The sequence below is a fragment of the Podarcis melisellensis genome, assembly GCF_964234715.1.
Source record: "Podarcis melisellensis genome assembly, chromosome: Z".
Classification (NCBI taxonomy): domain Eukaryota; kingdom Metazoa; phylum Chordata; class Lepidosauria; order Squamata; family Lacertidae; genus Podarcis; species Podarcis melisellensis.
Genome location: NC_138547.1, coordinates 29,976,847 through 29,996,129, shown reverse-complemented (window position 1 = coordinate 29,996,129; position 19,283 = coordinate 29,976,847). Strand labels below are relative to the sequence as shown.

The 19,283-nt window shown below is 42.2% G+C and overlaps 1 protein-coding gene across 1 annotated transcript in view; it reads left to right on the top strand.

The window, feature by feature from the left end:
• The first annotated feature begins 1,184 nt into the window (after positions 1-1,184).
• Positions 1,185-19,283, top strand: part of CHM (CHM Rab escort protein) — a 72,422-nt gene continuing 54,323 nt past the window's right edge. The window contains exons 1-4 of the mRNA XM_081897402.1: positions 1,185-1,299; positions 11,693-11,759; positions 17,316-17,388; positions 17,996-18,120. Of these exons, the coding sequence (XP_081753528.1) occupies positions 1,251-1,299; positions 11,693-11,759; positions 17,316-17,388; positions 17,996-18,120 (314 nt within the window). The 5' untranslated portion in view covers positions 1,185-1,250. The remainder of the gene's footprint in view (positions 1,300-11,692; positions 11,760-17,315; positions 17,389-17,995; positions 18,121-19,283) is intronic.

Sequence of the window (19,283 nt, the reverse complement as noted above, 5' to 3'; positions counted from 1 at the left end):
TTTGATACATAATTTATATTTTAAGTAGCAAATTGTAAGGTTGATTACGATCTCTCACAATAAAAATTGTTTTTCATTAATTTTTTGCAAATAACTACCATTCTCACACAATTTACAAAGTCTCCCTCCAATGTATCAAAGTGCCCCATAGGTGGGGCAGAATGATACAAAACCCATTTTTTACTGAAGTCATTATATTCTCATTATCTTCTAACTTTAATGGTTCTTTTGATTGCTATTATAATATTGATTAGTTATGTCATGTATCAAGCCAATTTTTTTATTATTTGACTCGTGTTTGTTACATAAAATAGATGATTGATGTCTTCTCTATCAATCTGCCCCGCTTCCCCCTAAATTCAGTTAAGAACTGAAATGCACACGAAACATACACTTTGCAACCCTTTGAAACAGAAGTGATGGGTGATAAAACAGCCCATGATTTGAATAGGCATTAACTTTTTTCGTCTACGTATGCATGTATGGAGAAGGCAAAGAAACGAAGGAACTTTGCTTCTGGCAATATTATTTTCCCTATTTTCCCCATTGAAGGTAAGGTGCGTCAACAAAAGTTGTGTGGTTTGTGACAATCCAGAAATCTGGTGGCTCTAAGATAAAAAATTTTTTAAAAAGCAAAGCAAAATTCCATCCAAGAATTTTGAGCAGCATAGTTTTAGTTTATATTAACCGAAGAGAGGTTCAGTTTTCACGCTTTTTTCACGGGCTGCGAACTGATGGTTATTTATATAGGTATTGCATGCAAAAAAGTTCCCGCCAGACGTTGCTGGACTACAACTCCCATCATCCCTGCCCATTGACCATCCCGGCTGCGGCTGATGGGATTTGGAGGCCAGAATATCTGGCGCCACATTAATTCATGACATTTGATAGGGGGGGGGGGTGTTATTGATTTTTTTGTTCCGTTACCTTAGTATGGTGTTGTTTTTATACTGTAAAGCTCCCTGTGCTCTTCAGATGAACATTTACATTTAATAAATAATAGTTCCCTCCTCTCTCCCTCCCTCTCGGAAAGAGGTTTTATTTAACCAGGTAAAACGGTGTTTCGTGAGGCCTAGGCGGACGACTACATTACCCATAATGCACCGCCACCCTCCGCCAACAACTTCCGCTCCTTAGCGTCCGGTGCCCGAAACTAGCTCGCAGCTTCACTTCCGCCAGGAGCTGACACGCAAGCGGGGCGGAGGGGCGGGGCGTTGCCGTACGACAGCGGCCGCTTTCCCCCTCCCAAGATGGCGGATAACCTGCCCTCGGAGTTTGATGTGGTGGTCATAGGAACGGGTAAGGGCGGGGTGGGTAGGGTTGCGCGCGTGTATATGTAACGTGGGAATCAGACGTGGCTGGCGGGTGGCCGGTCTTTGGAAAGTGAGAAGCTGGAGTGAGTATGGAGGAGAGATGGGCTTTGGGGGAGCAGGAATGAGGCGCACAGGGGAGACCCCGGCCCCATTTTACCTGCCCCCCGTTGCCCCCTGCCTTTTCCCTACCTCACGCCCCTTTCCCACTGGTGCAGCCTATTCAGAAGTAAGGGAAACTAGTGGAGGCTCGCTCCGAGGTAAGTGAGGTTAGGATTGCAGCCCCATCCTCCTAAAAACACAGTAACCTATTTTAACAAATGCCTGTTCACGGGATTTTAGAGTTGAAAGAACTCTGAGGGTCATCGAGTCCAACCCTCTGTAGCGCAAGAATCTGAAATACTGTAAAGCCTCCATGACCATCCAACCTCTGCTTGAAAACCTCCAAGGAGAGGAGGTCCACCACCTCCTGAGGGGGTCTGCTCCACTGCTCATGTAATCGGCTTTGGTAGTTTCAGGGAAAGCCCCTTTCAGTTCATTAAATATAGGTAAAGGTAAAGGGACCCCTGACCATTAGGTCCAGTCATGGCCGACACTGGGGGTTGCGGCTCTCATCTCGCTTTATTGGCCGAGGGAGCCAGTGTACGGCTTCCGGGTCATGTGGCCAGCATGACTAAGCCGCTTCTGGCGAACCAGAGCAGCACACGGAAATGCCATTTACCTTCCCCCCGGAGCGGTACCTATTTATCTACTTGCACTTTGATGTGCTTTCGAACTGCTAGGTTGGCAGGAGCTGGGACCGAGCAACGGGAGCTCACCCCGTTGCAGGGATTCGAACCGCCGACCTTCTGATCAGCAAGTCTTAGGCTCTATGGTTTAACCCACAGCGCCACCCGCGTCCCTTCATTAAATATAGGGCTTCTCAAATACTTCAACTTTTCTGCCTGTTTGATATCACTATTGTTACTTATCCAAATTTATGCTCCACTCCCAAAGTAACAATCAGATTGGAGTATGTGAGAATAAACCTTGGTTTGTTTTTGGCTTGCGGTCAGCATTCATGTGACATGGCAAACCATGGTATTGGCTTGTTTGTGAAATTATTTAAAAAATTTAATGAATAAATTTCATTAAATACCACTCTTCATTCGTAGATCTCAGGGCAGTTCACAACATAACAATGCAGTCGTGGAGCCATGCAGGGAGTCACTCTCACAATTAAACCATAGTTTGTGACAAACTGTGGCTTACTGTGTTGTTAAGGCCACATCATAGAATCATGGCGTTGGAAGGAACCTTGGAGGTCTCTAGTCCAACACCTGCTTGATGCAGGCATTGCAGTGCAGGATTTAACTACAGCATCTCTTACAGATGGCCAGGCAGCCTCTGCTTAAACACCTCCAGCAAAAGACAGCCATTGCTTGAGACAGACCTGCTAACTGTCAAACAGCTCTTACTTGGTATAATTCCAAGGTTTAATACAGTATAATTATTATTAGTAAAAATAACAATTTGCACACCGCCTTATGGGTTGTGCAATGAAGTCCTTTCAAATTATTGTTTTTGAGGTTTGGTTGTGGTGGTTGTGTGTGTTTCTAAATAGGGTTTTAAAAACCTTTTCATGATGCAATAAGGCAAAAGAAACCAATCTAAATAAAAACCTAAATGGAGAAAAGAAAATGCAGAGTCTTCCCCCCAAATCAATGCTTAACCTTTGTCTCACACAGAAGGCGGTGTAGCCTCCCAGCTCTCACTTGGAGCTTTTTCTTCTCCCAGTCTCTCACACTGGGAGTTCTTTGCTTCCCTGCCTTTCACCCAGGGTACCTCCACCAACCATCTGGGTTTTTGTGGTTGTTTTTACAAAGAGGAAACTGAAGCTGAAAACAAGCTGCTTGCTTCCATGTACCCACACATTCTATAGACAAGCAAGGTTTCGAGCTAGTGTCAACCTCCCTTTTTGCAGGGCCTTCAAGTCTTGTTATGAGCAAAAGCAGGTGAAGCTTTTTCCTAGCCTGCAGATGAAGTGATGGAAAAGTCTTTACCAGCTGAAATTCTGATTGTTGTGACATTGCATAGGAGTCATGCCAGAAGTAAAATTGGCAATCCCAGTAGTACATGAGACTCTTAATCTCAGGTTTGTAGATATGAGCCCCATATTGGGCAAAAAGATTTCTGCATTGCAGGGGGTTGGACTAGGTTGCCCTCTTGGTGCTTTCCAACTCAACGATTTTATGCTTCTATGAATCCCAGTTAACTCTTGCTGACCATGGCCAGAGGTTGTGTATGAAGGATGTAGCTTCACCTTGTGTTCACGTCTCCCCTGGCCTCCTCCCCCATATGTTTTTTCTTCTGTATCACAGCTGCTTGTGCATCAGACCCTAACAATCTCCTTCCTCTCACCCTGGCTTCTTATCCATTTAAGATTCTCTGTTGGATCTTGAGCAGATGCATTGTCCCTTGTGTACCCGGTAGGCCATTGCAGTCTTCAGGAGAGCTTCTCATTCAAGTTTCAAAGATATTGGTAGCCCACTCCACAGTAACATGGAACAGGGCTTTCGCTGTGGTTGCCTTGTTCTGTGGCACGATATTCCTGTTGAGATATGACAGGTGTCTCCCATCTGCACTTTCTGGAAACAATTGAAGACATTTTTGCTCTGACAAGCTTTCTCAGCTGAATGAATAGGTATCTGCTATAGGTGTCCACTTTGTATTGTTTTTTTTTCATTTTCTGTTATTTTTGGTGCTGTTTAATTATATTTTTGTGCCTCATAATGTAGAAGGTGATTAATGAGTAGCAACAACAATATTCAGTCCATGAAAGCTAATGCCATAATGAATTGAATTTTGTGTGTGTGTGTGTGTTTGGATGGAGACGTTCTGTTAGTACTTGTGCTCTGTGTATATCAAATAACTGCTGTATGTTGAATGTATTTAAAATAATGTTCCTCACCTTCCTCACCTTCCAAATAGTCCTGTGTGGTTGGTAGGTAGGTTGGTCATAATGCTTTCCATTTTATGACTTTGGGCCTGAGGTTGGGAGATAAATGACACAGAAGAGACCTTGCATGCCATCTAGTCCAGCTCCCTGCTCGGTACAGGAAATCCAGAAGTTAGACAGCTGTTATTTGGGAATGCTCTAGCTTTCTCCGAATATTTCTGTGGGGGAGAGCCCACCATTCGCCTAGGTTAGCAGTGGAGAACTTTAGCCTAGGGAAGTGAATGCAGCCTTCCAAATGTTCCTCTGTGACCAGTGGTCATGGATGAGGGGAGTTGTGGTCCAACAACATCTGGAGGGCCACGAGTTCCTCATCTCTGGGACAAAACATTGGCATTAGACCAGCGTTTTCTCAGGTGCTTCAGCCACACTGGTTGTATCCAGTTAAGTTCTACTTGGAGTGAACCCATTGAAATTAATGGACCAAAGTTAGTCCTGTTCATAAATTTCAGTGTGTCTGCTCTGAGTATGATGAACATTAAATATAACCCCAAGTCGTTTAGGACTTTGTTTACTAATAGCAGCATCACAGTTGAGCTTTGCCTCCTACCCAGTCCTCAGCTCCTGGCAGAAAGTAAACAGTGCCAATGAGAAGCCTCAGTCTGGCACCTCCAAGCCTTTCTTTCTGACCCTCAGAACTCTCCCCAGGGAATGCCTCCTTTACATATGGAGAGATGTACATGTAGAAGCCTCTGACCTTTATGTAGTTGGAATGTAGCCTATAGTGTAAAGATAAGAGTCAGGTATGTTGTCCCACCCACCACTGACATGTGGCACCCCAGAAGATTGCCTGCTAGGAAATGTGGCCCTCCTCTTTACCTTGGTGGTACATTGGTACCACCAAAGTTCTTGTTACTCCAGTTTAAATAAGGATGCTTGTATTAGTATAGACTTGTGAATAAGCTGCCAGAAGTAACTAGCCTGCGAAATACAATGGTACCTTGGTTTAAGACGAGCTTAGTTTATGAACAACTTGGATTAAGAACGCTGCAAACCCGGAAGTAGGTGTTTTGGTTTGTGAACTTTGCCTTGGAATAGGAACATGTTCTGCTTCTTGTGTGTGTTCCATTTGTAAATTGAGTCCCCTGCTGCTATGGGAAAGCACGCCCTGGTTTAAGAACTCTTTGGTTTAAGAACGGACTTTCGGAACGTAAACCAAGGTACCACTGTATGTATACACTAGTTTGCTGGGGACCTGGCAGAGGATGGATGGAGAATTCTGCCCCCTGGCTGCCCTCTGTGTTTCTTGTTTGTTGCAGAGGAGGGAGGTAGTGTTCTGCCCCTTCCCTCTTATATATGGAATTTCATACAGTTGCCTTCACTCAGTTCCTTGTCGCCTATGGCTTAAATACAAGGTAATATTGTGATCAGTGGGCTGATTAGCTTCAGCTGCATGCTTCTGAAAGTGTTTGTGTTTTTCACTATTGAATGCTACTGTCAGATATTGTAGCTCAGGAAGAGGGAACTTTTTTCTCTGTCTGAGAGCCACATTCCCTTTCAGGAGCTGTGTGCAGACCCAGAGGCAAAAATAGGCAAAACAATGATTGCTAATTTCCCTATGTACAGAAGGTTAGTTTCTACAAATTCACATATCCCCCCTCTGATCTAAGGATGCATTGTAGCCAGGCAGAAAAATTGAAGGAGAGTGCAAGCCAGGGCTCATGAATGTTGTTTCTTAGTGTATGTGTGTGGCCTGGGGCAGCACTGGGACCCTAAGACTTGAGGTTCCCCATTCCTGTTCTAGCTTACAACACTAGTTGACTTTGGAACATAAATAGATAATTCCTAAGTGCAGCCTTTTAAGTAGAGTTTGATGGGACTCATTGGTGAGCTAAGTTTGGATTCTGAGAGTGCAAAACTTTTAAACTCTAGGGATGTAGGTTGAAAATGCAAGACTTGTCTTCATTCTGTATTTTCCCTGTTTGGTTTTAGCATTGTTTGTTTCTTGTGGTATTAATAAATCACACAACCCCCTCAGGAAATTTTGGGTAGAATTCACCATACCATATGGTGAATCATGAGGTAATATGCGGAAAGGGTGAGAGAATGGCAGCATGTGTGATGGCATTCATTGTTGTGTTACTGCTGAAATTTAAGTAGTGTAAGAGGAACATGTGACCTGGTTCTCACTGAATGAAGAACTTGAACTCAGATTGTAGATATGAATATTGTATATAAATCCTAATTGCTGAAATTGGTACATAGTAAAAAGAAGAAGCAAGAGTTGGAAAACACAGTAGGTTCCATGCAAAGCCAGTTAAGCTAAGATGTTGATCCAGTAAGTGACATGGCCCCTGCAATTCTGTTATATAGGAATGGGGCAGGCACAACTTGGTGCTGCAAATCAGGCTGTTCCTTGGACTGGGGAAGCAAACAAACACTCCTTGGAGAAGGCTGAGCCTGCATTGTCTGGTCATGGCTACTCTGGCTTCTCCATGACCTAGACGACAGAAGAGGCATTAGCAACACTTCTGGGAGCAGATGAAGCTGGGGGAAGGCCCTCATAGTTCTGGAGGTAAAGCCAGATTCGGAGTTGAAGTTGGCTTTGAAGCCGCTGACAAGATGAGCACGAAGCACCAAGGTAGATGACAGGGAGACAGAACGGGGTGCGGAGAAGGCATCCTATTGTATCCCTCCCCAGAGCCCTCCTCCCTTGATGACTCCTTAATATTCTGGCACTATGATATGACCAGCTCTGTTCCTCTGGGTCCATCCCCAGTTGTCCATGGTTACGCCTACCCTTCACCCTGATCTGACCGTCTTCTCCAGCACAGGAACCACAGCTTGAAAGGAGGACAAGAGTCCAAGCATTATAACCAGTAAAACTAAACCGCAAATCTGTTAAGTTATCAGATAAAACACATTCCCTTCTGAAAAGAGTTTGGGTTCTCTTTCTTTGTGCCCGAGTCAATCTATTCCCCCCTCTTTTTCTCTCTCTGAAAAAGAAGTTATTCTTTAAAAAAAAAAAAAGGAGTCACTGTAAATTTCCTGGTTCCATGCATTTCCCCCCTCTTTTCTTTTTCTAGTCTTCTCTAGTTATAAATAACACATGAAATGACTTTCAAGGTAGAAAGCAGGGATCCATTTTGAAATATTCTATAAAATAAAGAGTGATTTATGGCTCCATATGATTTTGGCTGAAAGCATTTGGGCTTTGCCCAGTCATCAAAGTCCTGTCAGGGGAATCTATTATTTATTGTTCGATATGCCGGGAGTGGTGGTAGTACTTTATTTTATGTTTATCTTATGTAAGTATAGTGTTAAGAAAAATCAATTCCAGATACTAATACAGTTTTAAAAATCTATTGTGGCAAACTAACCAAAAGATGAGGTACAAAGTGAAACATTGGGGGCGCCGGTTTTAGCTCCCTGCAAAACATACACACTCTCACACACACTTTCTCTGTCACACATACACAACCTTAAATGTTTTGATTACTACTGAATATTTGGGTGCACGATCTTCCTCAGTTTCATCATAATGCATTTCCTGCTGTAATGTTTTCATAGTTCAAATTTTTGTAAGCAAGTGGGCTTCATTTTACGCAAGCAAATATTTAAGCATCTGGCACAGAGTGGGGGTGGAGAACTCTCAAAACTAGATGGTGTGAACTTGTTTTTCATATTGTCATACAGCTATTTTATTTAATGCCATACTGATTTATGAGTTTCTGAAGTAGGTTATTGGCTTAAGTTCTACCTCTGCTTGCTTGTGATGCAAGGTTAGCTAAAACTCTGTGGAGATGGTTGGCAGGGGTGAAGAAATCTGTGGCTCTTCATTTGTTGCTGGAATACAACTCCCATCAGCCCCAGCCACTGGCCATCCTGACTGGGGCTGATGGGAGTCCAGCAACATCTGGAGAGCCACAACTTCCCCATCCCTGAGCTAGAATTGAGACAAATTAATCCTAGAGGTCTGAAAAAGATTTGCCACTTTGTTGTAGGGCTCACCAGGAAGATTTTATAAAAAAGCGTTGAGGGAGCTGTGGCCCTTCAGATGTTGCTAGGTTCCAGCTCCCTTCAACCCCCGCCAGTAGCACCAATGATATGGGGGGATATGAGTTGCATTCCAACAACATCTGGAGGGCCACAGTTTTGCCAACCCTGTGTTACAGAATAATAGAAATGTCTCTGTGGCGCAGTGGTTCAGTGTGCCTGGCTGTTAAGGTTGGTGGTTTGAGCCAACCCAGGGATGGCTGTGGGCAGGAATTTATAAGGAAAAAGGTGCAATCCCAGGTGCTCTGTTTAATTTTGAGCTCCATGTTGGGCAAAAGATTCCTGCATTGTAGGGGGTTGGACTAGATGACCATAGTGACCCTTGCCAACTCTACTGAACTAGGATTCTACTGAACTAAATCATATTAGAGCAGCAAAGGAGTCAGTTCTCTAAAGTTAGCAGGAATATCTCACCTGCAGAGCTACAGTCAGTGTTTTCTTTTTGGAGGGAAGGGGGGGGTCCATTGTGTAAACCAATTTTCTTTTTGGCATACTACCCGTTTGCAGGACCCCTTTCTTAATCTACCTTTTGTAGTGTGGGAGATGCTGCCGCTTAATGCCTTTGGGGGCTGTGAAAATAACATCTGATGCCCTGAGGCAGCCCTGGTGTGCACTGAACCTGGCATAGGGGCACACCATTACAGCTCTGTGGGTCAGGAAGAGTTTTTAGTGCAGTGGCCCCCACATTGCTAGGGTGACAAGACAAGGAGTACTCAGGAAGAAAAGGGCTGAAGTCTTAGGAACTGCAGTTTGTTAAGAGTCTTGGGAATTGTAGCTTTATGAGGGGCCCCTAACAACTCCCAGCACACTTAACAAACTACAGTTTTCTGGGGAAGTCATGGTGTAACAGAGCTTTAACTGGTTGTTAGTTAGTGCTCACATTAGTGTGTAAAGCCCTAAATGACTCACGTCCCAAATACTTGAAAGAGCACCTTCTTCCCTACAGGTCCTCTTGGGCACTAAGATCTGCAGAGGGTAGTTTCTCTGCCCTCAGAGGCTCAGGGGGTGGTGACCTGGGAAAGGGCCTTCTATGTGGCAGCCCCTAAGCTGTGGAACTTCTTCCCCACACAGGTGCATCTGTCTCTTTCATTATACAGCTTTCAGTGAATGCTGAAGACACACCTGTTCACCCTGGCTTTTGACACTTGAGATGTGTATTTTTTGGACCCACCTTATTTTTGTTCATACAGTGTTATATTATGCTTTAATATTAATGCTGTGTTTTAATTGTATTAACCTGCCCTGGGATCTTCTGGGGAAGGGTGGGTAATAAATTGTAGTAGTAGTAATGATTATGATGATGTATGGTGTCAGTGTGACCCCTGACCACAACAGGTGCTTTTTTGGGTTTTTTGGTCAGGTTGGAGTTGCAGTACCTTGGATAGCTCCAAGCAGACCTTCTATGCTCCTCTGAGGCTCCACCCACTTCCTGATGAGCAATCCTCTTGCCTAGAACTCCGTTGCCTCTCAGTCAGCTCCTACATTGTATTGTCTGTGCTGGCAAGCAGGCACTGGGGTGCATGGGGCCTCTGGTGTAAAGGGAGCTGGTTCTTCCAGGAATCCCAGTTTAGGTGTCTCTGGCTCAAGATGCTCCTGACTGGCAGGCTCACAGTGAGTGTCTGGACTCAGCACCTTTGGAGCTTCCACCACTGGTGACATGCCCCAGCACGTTGAGAACCTGGCATGCTAAGTAAAGTCATAGCATCTTCTTGCCCACTCACTATGTGGAAAAGCACCCTTTGCCCTTTTTCCACATTCACTGTTTGCTTAATCCTTTCCTGTTCATCTAGAGGCCTTGTCCATGGTGAGCAGCTTGCTGCACCAGCATATGGGCATTTAATAAACTTTGTTTTCAGTACCATGATCATATGTTTGAGTCATACGGTGTTGGCTGCCATTTTGGTTAGGACAGCCTGGTGGAGTGATGTATAAGACAAATCTGAGGCCTGAATTATCAGTTGTTTAGACAATATACCAGTGCTATTATGACTAGCTCTTCTCCTTTTGATCAAACTTTGAATCTGCAACTTCCAGGCTCATCACTAAATATTTAAAATGCTTCTTGGTAATGTTTTAAGTCAATGCTCTTTAGACGAGCTCAAATTTAGTTGGAAGGTTGCCCCATCCCAAATTGGAAAAGGGTAATTTTGCCTCCTTTTCATTTACAGCTGCATCCAGCATTCATTTCCTAGATTATAAACTGCTAACATTTTATTAATATTACTTTCAAATCTGACAGCAAAAAGCCTTTTATATTAAACCCGTAAAATAGCTCATAGGGATTTCTGGATGAAAGGTAGCAAATGCAAGGTGGTTGTTACTTGATTACAGATGGTGATTTTGAAATCTTGGTATGCATTGCTTTAAGATTTAAAGGTATTTGAAAAGCTCGCGTAGCCAAACAAGCATAAACTACAGGCGTTGTCTGTTGCAATGCACCATTCCGAGATACCGGCAATGTGTCAACGAAAGTAGCTGGAAGCTTCGCCCAAATAGTGTTTCTTCAATGGAAATCAATATGCTAATTGGCTCATAGAACTGGGGACACTTGTGTAAGTTTGAAACACTGCTAAAGGAAAAAGGATCCTGGCCTGTAGTGTGAAACTCCCAGTGCCTTCAGAATTGTCTACTAGGCAAAATAAACTTTCATCTATTCCTAGCATAGCAATCCTTTTTCTCCTCCCCACCCTGGGGTAAAACCCAAGTGTTAAAATGGTGTTCCATCACAACAAAACAGCCATTGATGTTGGGAACTTGCATTGAACCTTCATAACTCCCCCCCCCCCTTTTGCCAGCTGAGATTAAATCTTCCACTATCTGTCAAAAAGGTAGGCCTTAAAAATGACTAAAAAGTTGCTGAAAGTCTGAATTTCTACCTTAAGGGCACCTGAAGATATGAAATAGATTAGAATGCTTCCTGGTTTCATACCGATTTCTGATCTTGTTATGGTGTCATTTTGCTGAACTTGCGTAAAGCTCATCTACAAGGCTTCAGCTTGGTCTTCTTTATGGTCTTACGTGATAGACAGCTTTGGTGTCGCTTTCCATTACAGTGCAGAAGCAAAAGTAACCCTGAGGAACCTTGAGCCCTGGGACCAAATGCAGCCCTCTGGACTGCTTTATATAGCCCTTGGGACTCAACTTCCCCATGCAGCACCCTTCCCCACTCCTGCTCTGTGCTCTCCTTGAGCGCTTTTGCCTGGCTGGAATGTGTGCCTAAAGGTGGGGGAGAAGAGGAAAACAGGGATGGAAAAGAGAACTTTAAAATATTAGACCCCCCCCATTAAAAGCTTCATGATTCCTTCCTCTGAATGTAGGGAGGATGTGCCAGAAGGGGCAGCTCTCAGCTGGTCTGGTATAACAGTGGTGCCCATTTCTCCCTCCCTTACAGGTTTGCCTGAATCTATCATAGCAGCCGCATGTTCAAGAAGTGGCCAGCGAGTTCTCCACGTGGATTCGTAAGTCTTCTACCTAATTGCCATCTTTTGTTACATGTTATGGGACTTAATGATTGTCTTTTTGGCATAACAGATTGTGATTTCACCTTGTATTAACTGTAGTATGATATCTTTAGGGACATTTATTTTTGTTGTGGTCACTAAACAACATTATATTATCTGAGACACGTTCCCCTGGAATGAGTTTAAATATCCCCCTTTTCTGCAGTTTACACTGGAGCTTTTGGGTGAGATTCTCTCACCCCTTTCAATATCTCATTGGTTGTATGGGACCTTGTGATGAATGATGAATAAGAAATACTTTAATAAATAAGTAGGAAAACATGGACTCTCATATGTCAGCTGTTCACCTCTTCCAGGAGTGAGAACATTTGCGGGAGAGTGTGTGAGAGCCTGCAAATCTCTCCTTAGCCATGGTATTAGCCTGTGAGGGAATAACAACTGAATATCACCCTTCTCTGAATTGGGATTGGCAGAGGAATGGTAGGAAGGCTCAGACATAGGCAGCACCTAACACTATTTTACATGTTCTTGAATACACTTAAAATAGCCTTCTGATTTCAAAACTGTGTGTGTATTTTCAGTGAATAAATCTATTTATATACTGTTATTCCTAAAGAATATCAGAGTGGTTTACAACAATTGTACATATAAAGCCACACAGTAAAAACACTAACAATAGTGTCACATGTTGTTTGCCAGATGCCCCCATCAGCAATCCATATGCTACATTCTGCTCCAGCTGGAGCTTTCAAACCAGGCTGAAGGGCAGCCCCATGTAAAGTGCATTGCAGCAATCCAACTTGGAGGTTACCACCACACGTACTACAATGATCAGGCTATCCCTGTCCAGGAATAGCCACAGCTAGTGAACCAGGCTAAGTTGGTAAAATGCACTCATACCCACAGAGAATACTTGGGCCTCTAATGACAAAGATGTATCCAGGAGTACCCCCCCCCCAAGCTACACTCTTGCTCCTTCAGAGGGAGTGTAACCCTATCCAGAACAAGTGTTTTTCCAATCTCCCGGTAAATGAGAAATAGACCTGGAAAAATGTATTAAGAATTGTCAGCTGTCTAAAGCACTGTCTGAACACTTTGAGTAAGTAAAACATATCTAATAATTCTCATCTTCTATTAAAATGCAGCTTACAATGGGATGTTTCCCCGTCCCATTACAGTAGCTATGTGTTTTGAGTCCTTCCAGATCGAACTGCGTAAAACACATTTGCGTAAAACACATTTCCCACTTTCATTTATCCTGGCTGGACAGCTACCTGTTGCTTCTACCTTGATAGGCATCCATCAATAAATAAAACTAAAATTTGGAGAAATAAAAGATGAAAACTACCACTTCAAAATTTAAATCCATTAATCCTAAACAATATTCTTGGGTGTTATGGCACACGAGAAGGAGGAATGGAATATTGGTCCCACTTGTAAATCTGATCCTTGCTATGCTGTGTAAACTTTAAATCTCTCCTTTCTGATAGGAGTTAGATAGAAAGCATAATGGGAGGGGGGCAGCGAGAAACTGTGAGTCAAATGAAACTTTTGAAGTACTTTGTGTGCCAGTGCTGCCTGGATTCATTACCCTGGGTGGATCTTATTACTTTTAATCTCCCGCCACTGTTTTGCGTTTATCATAATATACCGCTTATGTGATGATGGTAGATGGTCTGAAGTGGACCATTATAAACCACTGAGTAGCACCTCTGTTGATTTATAAACACTGTCCAAGCATCCCCCATCAAGAACAGCTAATCTTATTCAAAATAGTCACTTCCATTGCAGCCTGGCCATAAATTCCGGTAGTCATGTTTTAAAACCAAAGTTAGCTTCTGCCAAATTGTAATTGAAGGGGGCTCTATTTCTGGGTGCTAGCTATCCGTCTCAATAAAATGTTTTTGAAAAAAAAATGTGGTTCTTTTTCAGAGAGCTACATTTACTGTAGATATTAATGAGCTGTTGACGTGTGAAATTTCAAGGATAGATGCTAAGTGATTTAGAAAAGTAATTTGCAATTCGGAACGTGAGACTTGGCATTGACTTTAAATTTGAAGTTGTGAAAGTTGAGAATTGAATGCAGTTGTGAAAGCGATTTGTTTATGCATGAAGATCTTTCTTCCTAGTGACCTCCCTCCTCCCCTCCCCTCCCCCTCCCCCAAATGTTCTTGTTTTAGGGGACTTTGCTCTTGTTCGTAAATTCTGGATGCATTGGTGGAATAACCAAAGCAAAGGGAAGGCAGCATATTTCTTCAGGTTGTCTATTTCGTGTCTGACAGTAAAATTTGGTTTATGAGTCTAATCATTTTGTCACAGTACAAAGAAATAAGCTGTTGAACTAGGGATGTAAAACCTCCAGAAAATTTGAAGCTTAGGGTGGGGGATTTCTTCCTAGTTCTTTTTGTGGGGGCGCTGGAGATTTTGGGGAAAATATAAACATATGCAACACTTTCTTTCTTATCAGACTTAAACTTATTACTGCTTTGACAACATAAAATGGTTTCTTCATACCTTAGTTGGCATATAAAATTGTCTTGTTCGGCATATTTATGAAATTTACATAGCAGTCTGCAAAATATTGCACGCTTTGTTTAGTGGAGCTTACTCCCAGCTAAGTGCACAAAGGTTTGTTACCACAAAGTAAAAATTGATTTGGCTCCAACTCTTTTATACACTTAGCTAAATCTAGCTTGAAAACTGGGGGCAGGTGGGGATAGATAGATCCTCTCCACCTCCCTTCACTGCTCTCTAGTCAGCTTACTTGTTACATTCACAGAATCATGGAATTCTGGAGTTGGAAGGGACCCTGAGGATCTTCTAGTCCAAATTCCCTGCAATGCAGGGATAGGCAGCTGTCTCACTTTGCTTTTTAATCAGTTAAACCATTTGACATAAAAGTAAGTTTGGGTATTACCAAAACCTCAGTATAGGTACCTTAGTGAAATACTAGATAAAACAGAATAGTTCCAAGCCAAATTTATCCCTCATTCTTGGAAGGAAAGTCCCTCTTTTTAATATTTTTATTTTCGATTCATTGTTGTGGTAGTGTACCGGTTGTAACATATGAGGGTGTTTACCCGAATAGCCACCATGCGATGCAAATCCACCTAGTTATCTTTGTGGAAGGCTCAGACTTTATTTTCTCATCTGTTGGGCAGGGACAATCCATAAAATCAGCTCTGATGTACGATCATCCTGATCTACATGGCAAAAGCCATATGTTGGTCATGTAGACCAAATACTAGAAAAACTCATCCTGTTCCAAATTTCTGATCTTGCCCTTTTTGAGTAGAAGCAATCACAAAATGGCTTTTTGGGCACACATTTATTCTTACTTCACTGCCACATTAACTTAGATGGCATTAAAGGGGAGAGGGGGTTAGATAGATCTGTTTTCCTAGTATTTATCAGCATCTGTTGACTATGACAGCTACATGGAACCTCCATTTGGCTTTGAATTTCCTCTTCCTTCGTGTGTGTGTATGGAAAAGCTGAGGAGGTTGGTGGTGAGCTTGCCAGAAGCACCTGATCTTTTCCTCAGTGGCCACAGATTGTTGGACCTTTGGTCTGGTCCAATAGGTTGCTTTTACACTAAAGTTGACCCAGTTCTGCTGCTGGTGTGTGAAAATGATTAAACGTTAGTAATTCATTGTTTCTTTCTTATTTTCAGTGATACAAAAAGTTTAAAGAAAAGTATGAGGTGTACAAAGAAGCTGACTAGCCCTCATACTATTTTGGGATGAGATGGCAATCATCTGCCCTTCAGATCTTGTTGGACTCCAAATCCCATCAGCCAGCATGGCCTATGACCAGGACTGATGGGAGTTGTAGTCCAACAACAGCGGAAGGGCCACAGGCTATCTATATCCCTATCTAATAAGTTCTTCAGCCAAGTGATTAGTTCTGGGATTAGGCCCAGAAGTCCTTTTACATTCTTGCCTTAAAATCAATTTGACCGGGTCGGTAACAAGAGACAGCTTATTAAGGTGACAGGAGACATGCACACACACTCCAGAGATCAAACAGGGGAGAGACAAATGCAGACCACTCTCATAAAGCAACAGCAACTTCTTCTCAGGCATCAGCAGCTTTGATTTGTTTTTCCAGGACTATTACAGCATCGAGAGGTGTAACTTTCCTAACTGATATTTACAAAAGAACTGTTCTTGCCCCCTCTTGCAAGTCTACTGTTAAATTTGCATCAGTGACACAGTTCTTTTGACCACACAGTTGTGAAGGTCTCCTGTCTCTGTCAGACAGAAACGTGCTTCAGATGTAACACTAAACCATGGTTCACATTATAGAAGCAAGCATGCACAAGATTTGGGCTTGCATGCTTCCATCCTCTCTTTCCCCAAATAATCCAGGGAACTGTGGTTTATCCTTCACAGAGCCACAGTTCTCAGCTTCCTTAAACGATAGTTCCCATGATTTTGGGGGAAGCCATGTGCATTAAATGTACTTGAAATATGTGCATGCATATGCTAAGTGGGATTTCCTGTGAGCTTTGATTGGGGTAACCCTTTAGTGCCCTCTGTAACTCCTTGTGCTTCTCTGTGGCAAGCTGAGTACATTTTGCACAGCACACAAATGCACACTTAATTTGATGCACACTTAATCCTTTTATCAGGTCATATAACTCAACATTTCTTCGTGCAACCTGTGTTTTTATTGTTAAATGGGGACAAAAACGCTGTTTGTAGCCAACCTAGTCTGAGTTGCTTCAAGAGGCTCTGTTGAAAATTTAGAAGCCACAGTGCCCATGTTTTTCTGTAGTGGCCCTTTCCCTCCAGATGACCAGGGGCTTTCAGCCTTCTGCAGATTAGGTATATGCTAATGACAGAAACTAAATTAAAAGTTGGAAGAAAACCTGGCCCTTCTATTTTCTCAACTAAAGAGCAGCCTTTGATGGTGCTGCTGTTCTTGAATGATGCAGAGGCACTTGACAGTGGCTATGCACAGAAGTGCTAGGAATATCATATCTTATTCTTTTGTTCTACAATTGACTCTTTTTTTTTGGGAGGGTATCATTTTTAAGGTGGAAAAATGCAAATGTATTTTCAGAGTGTATGGGTTTTATTAAAAGCAGAAACAAAAAGTCACCCCCACACTCAAAAAACATCCAGCCCCAAATTCTACCAATGTTACATGTATATTAAGTAGAAACTGTAAACTTTGCTTATTTGGGATTGCTATGGTGTGTTTTTGCTTTTCTTTTAACCTCTTCTGTTCCTGTATACACATGGAAGCCTTTTCGGTAGCAGAACTTACTCACTTCATTTTGCCTGTGAACCATAAGATCAGACCCTGTGTTTATTTCCTGTTTTTATGTGCTTTTATACTACTACTTTTACTGACTCTGCATTGTATATTTGCTTCAATGATATTCATTTTTTTCTGTTGTTCACTGCAAAGAGGTTTTTTAAAAAATACTAAGTAGTTTGTAAATTATGTTTAAATAATTGCAATAGAATCTTTGCAAAAATGAAAGCTTACTCCATTAGCTATTCTTTTTTTCTTTTCTCTCCCCCTCCCCCATCTCCACAATAGAAGACAATACTATGGAGGAAACTGGGCAAGTTTTAGTTTCTCTGGATTATTATCTTGGATAAAAGAGAACCAGGTAAGCAGTAGTGATTTTGTACCGTGCTAAATATTCAGCCTTTTGGTTAAAAACTTCAGAAAAAAATAATCATTCAATATTTTAGAATATGTAGGTTTTATCAACCATGCTATATCCCATATGTTTTTATATCCTTGCAAAATGTCACCTGCTATATCTGATTTCCAATTTCTTGCTGTGACTAGTCTGGCTGCAGTAATCATTGCTGTTGCAACTTCTAAGTTTTCCTTGTTTATTGCGGCTTTCAGATATTTCAATAAACATTTTGGTGTTAAGATTCTATTGCTGCCCAGAATCTCATTTACAGTCCTCTGCAACTTCTTTTTTAAACTACAGTATGAACATAGGAACCTTCCAGATCTGTTTACTTTGACCTCTCATTTCATAACCACACACACACACACATCTGCAGGATACATAGACTGGAAAAATTCAGTCTATGGAAGGGGTCTAGTATAACCCCTGTTCCTCACACTGCTAAAGAAAGTGAATTAAATATTTATTTCTCCAACTTCTTAATATTTAAATGAAGCCCAAACATCATTTGCTAATTTTTTAAAAAAAGTTTAATGAAACACTTCTGTTCCTTTTTGCATATTCCTTCAAGAAAACGGCTGACCCCTGTGAGGGAAACACCCGCTGGGAAGAACTGATCCTTGAAAACGAAGAAGGTATTCCTCTGAACAAGGCAGACCAAACCATTCAGCATGTTGAAGATTTCTGCTATGCCAGGTGAGTGCTTCCTGTCCTGCCCATAAATGGTGTATGTGGAGGCATATTTTGAACAGGGAAGCCAATGGGCCAGCTGTGTGAGCTTGCTCCTCCATGGTGAAACCTGCTCCCCCAACTTAGACCCGATAAAGGAAGGTTTGGGGCTCACTGCTGTGGCCACAGCTGGCTTCAGAGATGCCACAAGCAGTTTTATTTATTTATTTAGAATAGTAGAATAGTAGCATATCCTTCATCTATACAGATACCAAAGTGGGTTGCAGAACATAAATAAAATCATAAAATGTCCAAGAATAAAACACACCGTTATAAAGAAACAGCTAAAAATGTAATTGCAGGCTAAACAACATCAGCTTACAATTCCTGGGCAAACAAAGAAGCTTTAACCTGATGTCAGAATTAAGGCAATTTCTGTGTCTGGCATGTTTGTGAGTGTAGGGCATTCTGTAATTGGAGCATCACTATAGATAAGGCTGTCTCATTCCACTGTTTGACAAGATTCCTTCAGTAGTGGAGTGTGGAAAAGAGCCTCCCCAGAAGATCTCAAAGTACAGGCAGGCTTTGATAGGGAGGGAAGATCCTTCAGGTATTTGGATCTGAAACACCTTGAACTGGACTCAGAAGTGAATAGTGAACTCATGTAAATTCTTTAGACTCGTTGTTTGGCTTCGTATTGTGTCCAGAATTTGGCTGACAGAGTGTCTTGCTTCTGGTAAACCACAAGATAGAACCAAGGTATATTCTTGGGTTTATAGTTTGTGGGTTTCTCCTGGAGGCATACATTGAGTTTGGACAATGTCCTTAACCAAACTGTAGCATAGCTCATGGCAGCACACCTGCAAGAAGGCCAGAGGAAGAGCACAGTTCCTCTGTGGGAACCCTTGTGCATCCATCCTAAACAATGGTTTGGCTTAGTGTTACATGTGAACCAATTCACTCACTTCCTGGTTTAAGCAAACCATATCCAATGCATGCAGACCAGCACTGAAGACAGTTTGCCTGTTACATCAGAACAGGCTCTTTGTCTTGAATAAGTGTTATTTGATTTTATGTTATGTATCTAAAAAATTAAAATTGGAAATAAAAAACCTCTTCCTTTTAATAACTTAATGTTCGAGAGAGAGAGCTGATCACAGCAGTTCTGACGGTTTACATGCTTCGGTTAG